Here is an 11,962-nt window from a genome sequence, read left to right as displayed (position 1 = left end):
GACCTGCAGTTATAATTTCAATAACCATGTAATTGCTCATAAGAGTGAGAGTGAATGCTTGTTTGTCTCAGTACATCAGCCATGATGTGATAAAACCTGTCCGGGGTGAGCTCTGGTTCCAACTCCCCCACAGTAATGGATACACTAATGTAAAAAGTCTTCACATTCTCAGATCCCAGTTTCTCAATTCGTAAACCAGTTAACTCAGTGTCTTTGGTTTTGGACCTTTGAAGACACCAGGTGAATTCTGGGAAGTTGAAATTTACATATTTTGATACTTCAGACACTGGATGATTAAATGTAAACATGACAAAAAAGTCAGTTATCCATCCAAAAATAAATGTTATATAAAAAAATACATTTTTATTTTCTCAGTGTTGGTTGCGCTGATCCAGGGTGTAAATATGACTCTATTGCAAACAGCCATGCAGTTTAGTTTAATACTCACAGAGCTGAGAGTGGATCTTCTAACAACAAGCTAGAAATATAATACAAAATACAATGTTTTCTTTTTGCTTAACTTAATTTCTCTACGGTTGTATGTGTGTGTCCTCTTCGTGTTTTAAGGTCAGAGGTGTTTCCTGTGGCTTCACTCCTCCTCAGTCAGAGTCTAAATTGGTGGAGCTGATCCCTAATCAGGACTAGAGGACAACTTGACCTGGTGCTTTGATTGAGGACATTACTGCAACGTAACAAGATCAAAGCAGGGAGGTGGATGAGCTTCAGCTTTTGTAATGACCACTGTTGTTCGACAGGGGGCAGTGTTCAACAACCAGCCTGCTCTGGCCAGAGGAGACCTGAGGGATGAAGTCACAGGACACCACAGTAAATCATACACTAAGTCATTAAGATGCTTTCCTTGAGTTTTCATAAACTAAGAATCATTGTTTATGAGTTGCTGCTTATTTAGAATCAGGCCGCTCAGTTTTATTGTTGTTTTCTCATTTGTCTTCATACGTTATTTGTTGGATTTATGCTCGATTGTGATTTATGTTCATAATTTTCAATATAAGAATCCTGCAGATGATCAGGATCCTTGTATCTCTTTCAAGCTGCCCCAAAATTGCACAACTCATCAGTGGCCTAACAGATGTCAGATTTCTTTCATTCAACAAGACCTCATCACAGATTCTGGACGTGAATGTGCAGAATCTGTAGGTGCAGATTTTGGGGCCTTCTGGTTTCCGTGTCTAGTTTGACCAACCAGGTTTGAGCAGGCTTTGTTTGGTTGCCCACAGGTAAACAGGTGGAGAGAAAAGGAAGCAAATATCTATCGCCTTTCAGCTTTTTAATTTATCTGCATTCAGATGTAGAGAGCTGTTCATAGAGATTAAACAACATCGTAGCCAGGATCTAAAACACCCCAAAAAGTATTACTATGTGATTTGTGATAAAAGAAACTTGTCAGTTTGTCGATTGGCTCAGAAATGTTTCCCTGGGTAAAAAGTGAAATTGTCAAATATCGCCCTGTTTCGCAATAAATCTGGGATTCGCTCCATAATTGAAAAGGTTCTTTAAACCTTCAAATCTCCATATCGCATCCTTCTACTGAGTTTCGTGGAAATCTGTTGAGTAGTTTTTGCGTAATCCTGCTAACATACAAACAAACAAACAACACACCAACTGCAAAGGGGAAAAACATAGCAAACAAACACCTCATTATTTATCAAACACTGACTAACACTTTTATCCTTATGAGCCCTTGTTTATCACAACATGCTTAGTTTTAAGAAGTTTCTCTCAAAGCAAAGTGAGAATGAAATGAAAACCACTTGTTATAAACAGTCATAAAGGCAGTTTTTATTTGGATCTGACTCAATCGATCAAATCTCTCAGTTTAAATGATTTTCCTCAAACATCCCCCCCCCCCCTCCCCTCCCCGCTCCCCCCGTGAACGAGGGAACGGCCTCAAAGTCCTTCTTCTATCGCTGTGCTTGTAAAAAGAACATAAAAAAGAAATGAGGACTGACTTACAGTATTTACACTTTACAATGGCTTTTAAACATGTTACACTTATGCAAATGAACACAGTACAGATTTACAAATGGCATAAACATTTAACGACCAACTGACACGGCACTCACAAATAGTTTTTCCAACAGAGAGCAGTTCCTCCGACCGTTCGAGACACATACACGTCCAAAACAAGAGAAAAAAAGCATTTACACTTTTAATAGACAAATGGAAGGCAGGTATGCATTATCCAAAGTGAACACTGACACAGTGGGGGGGGGGATCTTTAACAGCCGACATCTCTCCTTGGTAAAACAGGAAGTCAACAACAGACAAAAACAAAAGAAATCAAGGAAAGTGCCAAAACTCAAAAGTGCAACGGCGACCTCTGAATCTTAAGAGCGATGCTGCGGACGCATGAATCATCAAAGATCAGGACTAACGCAGCCGTACAGAATTCAAACGGAGTGTTGGGAAGGCAAAAGAAAGAGAGAGAGAGAGAGAGAGCCGGGACGGACGTTAAGCTTCTCGTTGGACTCGGTCGAGGGAAGTTCTTGGAGAGCTTGCGGCGCTGAAGTCATCCAACTTGGCTCGCAGGTAAAAACAAACTGAACACGGAGTTAACGTTGAATGATTTGGTGTTGGTGTAATTCTCTGGAACACAATCAGTCAGTGGAATGTGTTGAGGCTCTGCAGCGTGTGCCAGGATCAGGAGAACGTGTCCAGCGTCCAACACGTGCAGAGCGTCGCATGCGTGTGAAGAGCTTTTCCCGCAAGACTGAACTTATAAGGAAATAAAGGAGAATGAGCGTGAGGCGGTAAAATGAGCTGATCCTAATATAAAAAATAAAGTCCAAGGCTTTAGATGATGATGATAAAGTTGCTCCTAGAAAACTGTTTGTTATATTTAATGCAAGGGGATAAAAAAAAGAAAAAGAGACGATTAAAATCTATTCTTTAGCACCACGGTGGCATGGATATAAAAGATGGTTTTAAAAGAGTGAATAAATGACACTGCTCCACGGGCCACAAGCGACACTAACTACTTGCTGAGTTGTGCTCCATGTCCCTTTATCCTCATTGAAATCCAACACCGACACTTCTTTCTATTATTCAAGCAATTTCACTGGTTATAAAAAACATCATATATTTCAGCATTTCATTCGAGTAAAACAAAAAGTATAAAAATCACCAATGAATCCAAAAGAAATATCCTAAACCACACCATGTTTTCTCACCTTTTCCTCGGGGGGTGAGGAGAGAGAGAGTCGCTCTTTGTGCACAAAATGGTGATTCTGAAGTTAAATAGTTAAATAGATAAATAGTTCATTGGTACCTGAGCGAGGACAACAAAGCACCTGTTAGAGGCGTAGCACCGAGGTGGGACGTTCGGCCCATTTTCCTTAGAGACTCCGGGACACGTCCGAATGTCCAAAACGTCCAAACAGAGTCTCAGTGATTAGTGCAAATCGAGAAAAGTCTCCACGTGAGGAGAGTTGATCCACTCGTCCCCGGGACGTCCGGAGCTCAGCAGTCCCTCTGGGTCTTTGGTGGTCTGTAGGGCAACAGCGGCAACGGTCTGCAACACAAACACATCATGAACAACTGGTTCCCCATCACCGACAGAATCACATGCTCCATTTTGAATTGGGTTTGAATTTCCCATCACTCGACTAAACTTTAAGTACCTGGACTACATCTATGTTTTTAGTGGGTTAACATTAGTGTTATTTAGGGCTAGGCTAAATCAGGCCTAGTTTAAGTTAGAGTAAGTTAGGTTAAAGGTTAGTTAGGTTCAGAGAAGGTTATTTTGTTGGGTGTGAAACCTGCTGCAGATGAATTTGGGGCAATAAAGAAAACCTTGAACCTTCGAGGTGTCTGAAATAAAACATTCACAGTGCTTGATGCAAAATGTATTTTTCCCTAATCTGATTTTAATATTTTGATTTCATCTTTGCTTTAAAAGTCACAATCTAGCGTTTTTGTAACACTTCCAACACACAACTCTGATTGATAACAAGAGGCTGCAGCAGAACAAGGTTAAATACGGAGAGATATTAAATTCAGGTCTTGTTCCCGTTATGAAGAGCAGTGTGATAAATACAACTTTATTATCATCCTTAAACACGAGTGGATTATTACAGAGGGAATCACTGCACATGAGCCAATATTCAGATGTCGAGGAGGTTTTTATTCGGAACGTTTAAACTCGAATTACTGCAACACCAACCAGTCAAGTCTCCCAGTTGAGTTAAAGTGTTGAATCATGGCCATAGAAATGTTTTGTTGTAGAAAATAAGGACTCCACAGTAAAGTTGACATTTAACCTTTTAGAGGAAATGAAGCTGCACCTAACATTTATGTAATGGCCACAAAAGTCTGGATGACAAAACGCCATCACTTTAACCAGCAGAGGAAGAGTAATGATGTGTAGCTGTTGTGCGTTTCCCCACTGTCATGGTGCACTGACCTGCTGGGTAAAGGGATGGTCGGTGGAGGCCTGGGCACGGTGGGGATTGGTATGGGGCGGGGTCCGGTGCGCGGGATGTGCACCCCCACACTGTGACCCAGCCGGGAGCTCCTCCCCAGTGGGTCTGCAGGGAGAGGTTTCTGAGGTGGGCGGGGCTTCTCGTAGTCCTGCAGAAGAGGAAAGAACACAAACCTCAGAAGCACATTCATCTTATCTCCAGACACATGAACAGAAACCTGAGTCACCTCCCGTCTCCCTTTGAATATGGATTGGCTGTATAGACTTTATCAGGAGACATGAGCAGACACGTTTCACTAGAGGGCACTGTGTTATCAGCAGCTTCTCTGAAGTCCCACTGCTAAGATGAGACGAAGCCCAAACCTCCTCCTCCTCCTCCTCCTCCTCCTCCTCCTCCTCCTCCTCCTCCTCCTCCTCCTCCTCTTAACCATGTCTGTGGCGCCGCTGTGTGAGTGCAGGAGGTTATCTGGACGTGGTGCCATCATGTGTTACTAATCTACAGCGAGGAGGCAAGGCAGTGATAAACATCTGCTACCAGGAGGCTGGCTACTGTCACAGACACACACACACACACACACATACATGAATTATCTACCCACACCCACCCTGACCGCACACAGGGGAATACATGGACAAACTGAAAGTCGTATTCACACAGAGGGAAAATAAAGTTTCCCACATCATGGTTGGGTAAAACTTGAAGGTTTAAAGATTAGTGGTCGTAGCCAAGTTGGGACTTCACCTCCAAAAGGTTCGGTTGTCCTCACTCTAGTCGAGGTTTAGGGACAGAGGATCCCATACCTTGTATTAATTGCCCTAAAGGCTGATCGTGGATGGAATACAGGCTATAATATGATTGAAATTCGATTTGAGTGATTGATTGATTATATTACAGCATTAATGTTCTTTAAACATGTTTTCAGTATGTGTAAAAACATGATTCAGGTCCCCTAGTTCTGCACTCACATTCTGAATCCCCAGAAAAAACCTTCTTGTGTATTCCAACCCGAGCTGAGCCCTATGATTTCCTCGATTACCGGCACATGCAGTGTAAAACCAAAATGACTGAACCAGACCTGAACCCAAATATCTCAGACCTGGGTTTCCTCACTCAAATGTGAAACACATCCAAATGGATACAACCTGAGACGTAACATATTTCATCATCATATCACACCACACTATAGTTCATGCCTCCGGTAAAACAACAATTCATTAGTGTCACATCATATTTTTCCTCTGCAGAGACAAAATATTAGTTTTTTTAGGGACACAACATTTGCAGAACTCCGTGAATACAACAGCCTGGAGCTTTTCCGACCCAGTGAGAAACACGAGAGGCCCCACGGAGGTTAAAACGCTTTATTAAGAGCGAGCGCAGCAGGTTTGTCTCGGTTCAAATCTGCATCACAGTCCCGCGAGGAAACTGCTCGAACTTGTTGGGTAATAAAACGTACACAGTGGGAGATTCCTATGATCCCATTAGAGGAATGTGTGTGAATAATAAACTATATCACAGACACTTCCACATACAGTTTGTCACCCACTGCGATATTCAAGCAGACATTCACCCCCTGATAAACTCCTAAGTGTGGAAGCCGGTTCAGTTTCAGCCAGTTGCTCCTTCTCCAGGAAACAGACAAAATCGGGCTGATTGGAGGGAGTGGAAATGAAGACGCAAACTGGCAGATGCAGCCACTCGAGTGCAGGAATATTCGGGGACCCATGTGCATTCTAATGCCGCTCTGGGCAGAAAACCTCACAGTGTAACTGGAGTCATGGTGGTGCTCACGTCTTAATTCAAAATGAAGGATTGTGGCGTCCTCGGCGGCTTGAGAAAGATCTATGAGCTGTGGGCGAACGCGAGCACCTTCAGAACCCACCGGGGGGGGGGGGAGCTGAAAAATGCGCTGACGTCTGGCCGAAAAAACAAAGCTATTTTTTTTCTGAGTTCCTGAAGATATTACATTTTCGTTGAGGCATGGTTTTCACTCTGCAGCGACGCCCCAGTCGGCTGTGGTGTCGCACCTGACCCGGGTTACAGCTTGTTTGCATCACACTGGTTTGACTCCACTGGTATTTGATCCGCGTGTTGTTCCTGCAGCCGAGCGAAAAATAATAACAAGCAGATGTGTTGGTGAAAATTCACAGCTCGCAAACACTGTTTTCTTGTCATGCACGGCCCATTTGTAATAAAAGCATGGAGAGGCTTTTTTCTCCTGCAAACCCCTTGACATTAATGGGGTGCCGTCTGCATGCCAGTGGAAACATGGCTTGTATAATGGGATGTATGGGTACAGACAGCAGGGGATTGTGTCAAGTATTACAATGAGGCTGTAATACGCTCTCTCTTTAAGGGATGATGTCCTCTGCGTCCTTGCCGGCTGTTATCAAATCTCAACAGAATCCTCTCGTCTGTTTCTGACATAGATGAGACGTCTCTACCTGCTCCATCTGTTTCATTACAGCCAAATGAGCTGGTGAATATCAGCAGGTTTCATTGTTGTGACAGGTGAGGGAGAGAGCAGCGTTTACACAAGGCAGGCAGTGGCCTTTCAGCTGAAGAGCATCGGAGGCCGGCGATGTGGTGGACGCCACAAAACCGGACATGATGCCAGTTGTTTCTGCTGAAGAAGAATTCATATTGTTTATCTATAGCAACACAACGTAACGCTTACTGAGCAACAGCGCCCTCTGCAGCCACACGAGGGGAATGATTCTGTTCGGCTCTGTCCGAGAAACTGAACGGCAACACAACCGAATGGCTTCCTGAACCACAGGAGCTGCTGCTGTATAAAAACACATCAAAATCAGTATATGAAGAATTCGGAATAAATATATATATATATATTTTAAGTTTCCTGGCTGAATATTCTTTTTGCAGAGCTTTTTTACTGATCTACAGCTGGGCATTGCTCTGCTGGGCCTGATCTGACAATTGAAGCTGCGGCTATAAGTCAGTTCCACACTTTTCCCAGGAGATCTTATCACCAGAGTCAGATCGAGAACAGACGTTCAGGCTGAGGAGAGGGAATGAAAGAGGAAACATCCTCTACTCCGAGTCAATGAACCTTCAAACTGATTTTTAAGGCATATTGTTGTTTCAGGTAAATCAAAATTTTGTAATGTTAAAATACTATAATACATGAGGAAGTTATGCATTTCAAATTCAACTGAAGTACAACACATGATTGATATGATTATTGAGGAAAAGAAAAAAAGGAAAAAGTTGGCAAGCATACTTTTAGTAACTTAGCTTTTTGTGAAATACTGAATTATTTGACTTTAACTTCTGATCATGTATTCAAATTAACCTATTTTAGAATTTTAAAGGTCTCATTAACATCTCAAATGTGACATGGATGGTCCAACTAATCACAAGTTTCTAAGCAATAAGCAATAACTGCTGGGAACGCCCGGTTTAATCTTTGACTATGTATTTTATAAGCTTAAGTAAATGTAGGTGAATGAAAAGTAATGAGATGTAAAGTAGTATAAAGTTACAGGAAATGGAAATAATCAAGTAAATTTTTGAATACCTCAAAGTGACTGAGTACTTTAATTCCCACCACCACTGCTGCTGCTGTTCACCTAATTGACGAAACGTATAAAAACTGTATCTCAACATGATTCCCTCTCCCTCACGCTCTGGCATCACATCTGGGATAACGTTCTTCCGTTTATCCAGCAAAGTGTCATTTCATAAAGCTTTTTTTTTATCCAAAAGCAGAAAACATTTGCCAATTACCGAGAGTGAACGACCAGCAGAGCTCCGCTTGCCGTGCTGGTACGTGAACGGATCAGGATTTGGATCGGCCACCGGAGCCGACAGATGGATTTACTATCTCCACTGCATCCAACGCTGCTGGCTCAGCACAGAGCGGCTCCTTACTCAGGAGTTAAGTCACGGGACGGGGAGGGGGATTCAACTTTACTGTCGATATGTGGGCAAGCGAGCCGACCGCAGTGCAGAGAGGCAGCGAGTTCTGGTATCCAGCACTTTGCTACAAGCATACAGGTGCCTGCACAGGTTTTAGACCATTAACTACAATTTGCATATATTCTACATTACTGTGCAACCTTTTTAAAAGTGCCTGGATTCTCTGATTGATTCCCCAACCTCTATTCCATCTCATTGGTTTTTGTTAATTTCATTACGGTCCAAAAAGTCTTAACTTTTACTGAGTTTGTTCGGAGATGATCCATCACAGTGAGCTCTTTCTTTTTATTGTTAAAGGTTCTTAAGTCTCAGGTGGAAGAGGAACAGGGACTTATTTTAAAACTCTTCATCTGTGTTTCAAACCAAATTCTGACATCTGGGAAAGTACTGAGTCCACTTTATTATCTTGCAACATTCTTATTTGTGTATTGTTTATCTCGTCTGTCTGATTCTCTCCTCGACCTTGGAAAACAGCAGTTGATAAAATCAGAACTTGTTTTGACAGCGACTGTTTCCAAGGTCATGAGTGAAGTTTTACTCTTAAAACCAACATGGAGGAAGAGTCGTTAATTACGGAGAAAACTTCCTCTGCTGACAAGTAAAGTAGCCCAGGATTCCAAAGCTTTTTTCACAGTGTCCTTGAATGCATCACCAATGATCTATATAACTTACAAAATGTTCACTGTGGCCTGTTCTGTGCAGGTTCAAGATAAATTCCTGACCAAGTAAAAGCAACAAACATTATGAATTATTGAGTCAACATGTCTTGATATTGATATGAGATATTGTGGCTGCAGGATTATTTCCCCTCCAAGCATCTGTCAACGTTTTCCCAAACAAACCTGGTCGGCTCTGTAGGACGGCTGCTGGCGAGGCAGGCTGAGGAACGGCGGCACCCGAGGTGGCGAGAGGGCCGTGTGGGGGGGCAGGACCCGGTGGAGGACCGGCAGAGGGGGCAGGGTGGGCTGGCCCACGCTCAGGGACACCGGCATGGGCTGGCTGATGTGCAGCGGCTGGTAGAGGGGCAGCCTGCGCAGGCTGTGGGAGTGGAAGTTGTGCGGAGGGAGAAGCGGCTCCGAGCTCAGGAGAGACGCCTGGAGGAAGGAGGAGAGGATTTTCAGTGATTCTGCGAGTGACGTGTCGTCTGTTCTGTCAGTGCTGCGTTTAGTGAGGAGGTTTCGACTTGTCACAGCAGGAGAAGCTCAGGTATCAAGAAGAACATTAGTGATGGCTGTGATCTATGGAAGCGTCCCAGGAAGTCAATAAAGGCAGTAAACTGTAGCAGCCAAATGGAATTCAGCCGTCATTCATTTCATTATTTACACCCGAGCGTTTTCCTGCTGCGACATGTGGAAATGTCCTGTGTGACTTTTCAAACTCTCTTCTCCTCCTCTCTCAACAGGATGATCCTGTTTCCCCTCGAATGAAGTCGAGAGTCACAGGAGAGGAACGGAAACAAAAATGAAGATTTTCACTGTAACTTTAGTTCAGATACAACAGCTACTGGTGGTCTTAAACCCCGTCTCCTCCATGTTAGTGGATGGGATATGGATAGGCCTCAAAAGTATTTTCCAGAACGTTTTGTTAATTATTATTTCTTGTGTCTGTCAGCAGGATTACTGTAAGAACATAGAACCGATTTCCAGGACATTTTTAGGAGGGGTGGGATTTGACCATTGGAGGAACCCGATACATTTTGGAGAAGATCCCGAAAAACGGGCAGATCCAGGAATCCATTTTGACTCTCTGTACTGTAATGTTGCAAGTCAGGGAGTGAACCTTGGCTGAGATATGCATTCTCTGAGGTCTAGTTTAAATTTACAGATGTTCTGCTCAGGTCCAGATCAACATTTAACGAGTAAATGGCTCTATAAATCTCTTGATAAAACAATAAACAATAATAAACAAAAAACATGATCTTGAAAATAATAACTACTTGAGGCTATAGGATCACTGAAAAGCTGGAACCTGAGATATTGCAAGAAAAACTCAAATTCCACTTCACACACAAAGCTCTGCCTAGTGTGAGACAGCTGATGTCAGACTCAGTCATAAAACTGGAAAACAGCATAATGAGAAATGACGTTATGAAAATGTGAGGAGCCAGATTCTGACCACATGTCCTGAGCAGCTGTTCACTCTCCACCCCAGAACAAACCAATAACACCTAAAATGGCCACAAACGGTTTGGCTGCCATATTACACAGACACACACAGACACACACAGACACACACACATGCACAGGACACTACTTAAGAAACTAATTTGTGACATTTAATATTACCTTTGTACACAGTTTCTGCAGTTACAGGCCAGTAAAACACAAATTAAGACACAGACACACACAGACACACACTTGTGCATGTAAACGCTTGTGGCTTTAGTTTGTCACACACATGCACATTACGGTTAATCTCCCTCTGTGCTTATCATTTCCAACAAACAAATCAAAACCCATTTTCCTCCTGTGACTGAATCAATCAACTCCGCTCCGTCCTCGTGAAAAAAGAAATCGCTTTATCTCAAACAAATATCAAACTGGCTCAAATAACAACATCACGCTTCTCATTCATCCGAGCAATCTCCCAATTACGATTTTCTCTGCGGCTCCTGTCGACAATAGAACGGTAATTAATATTTTCTTTCTTCTGGAGATAAAGTCGGGCTGAATCAATCTCCTGCTGCGCCGTCATCTGGCTTTGTCAACCCTAAACCCGGGCTTGACTGCAGGTGAGTGAGAGTATTATTAAAAAAGAAATCAAATCACGGCCTGTGACAGAGGAGAGCTCGCACACACACACACACACACACACACACACACACACACACACACACACACACACACACACACACACACACACAAACACACACACACACACACACACACACACTTATAGTAAATCTACAGTGGGTGTTTATGTATATATATAATGTACAGTATAAGCCACACACAGTCGTATATGTCAGGTTGTTTGATGGGTGCAGTGACAGACGGGCTGTGGAGAGCGACTCACTTTATAAACGCTGGCTCCACAGGGCTTGGCTGGAGGTTTGCGTTGAGGCGTGGGTCGGTACACGGACTGAGTCCTGATGGGGCTGGTCGGCCTGGTGGACTCCACGGATCTGGGAGAACAGCAGAAGAACTTAAAGGCCCTGAAAACAAAGTTATTCTGAAAAAATACGACTAAACGGATTTCCACGAAACTTGATCCAACGGGACCTGAGCCAAGACAGAACCCATTAAACGTTGGCGTGGATCCGGACAAAGTGACAGATCCAAGATTCTTTTTCGATTTAATTGAAAATAGCAAGATAGGGCGTTTTTTTTCTGGGACGTTTTCTACTTATTTCCATAATGCAATGAAAATGAATGGATCCACAGAGTGCCATTAGGAATGTGCGGTTAAATGTGAACACACTTTTGGATGGTTTGACCTCGGCTCACTTCACTTCACATTATTCTGACTATCTGACTGTTACACTCATCATAAATGTATTTCTTCACTTATGAAATCCGACCTTGAACCTGTGTCTAAATCAATTTGGGTGAGGGAGGGAGTGGGATCAGGTTCCACAACGT

The 11,962-nt window shown here is 43.1% G+C and overlaps 1 protein-coding gene across 1 annotated transcript in view; it reads right to left on the bottom strand.

The window, feature by feature from the left end:
• Positions 1-1,883: 1,883 nt before the first annotated feature.
• The window catches only part of adam12b (ADAM metallopeptidase domain 12b), an 87,431-nt gene continuing 77,352 nt past the window's right edge, over positions 1,884-11,962 (bottom strand). Inside the window, exons 21-24 of the mRNA XM_053437023.1 lie at positions 11,397-11,505; positions 9,224-9,475; positions 4,397-4,590; positions 1,884-3,532 (exon numbers count right to left, since the gene is read on the bottom strand). Of these exons, the coding sequence (XP_053292998.1) occupies positions 3,481-3,532; positions 4,397-4,590; positions 9,224-9,475; positions 11,397-11,505 (607 nt within the window). The 3' untranslated portion in view covers positions 1,884-3,480. The remainder of the gene's footprint in view (positions 3,533-4,396; positions 4,591-9,223; positions 9,476-11,396; positions 11,506-11,962) is intronic.

The sequence above is a fragment of the Pleuronectes platessa genome, chromosome 12 (genome assembly GCF_947347685.1).
Source record: "Pleuronectes platessa chromosome 12, fPlePla1.1, whole genome shotgun sequence".
NCBI lineage: Eukaryota > Metazoa > Chordata > Actinopteri > Pleuronectiformes > Pleuronectidae > Pleuronectes > Pleuronectes platessa.
This window is presented reverse-complemented; position numbering and strand designations above follow the sequence as displayed.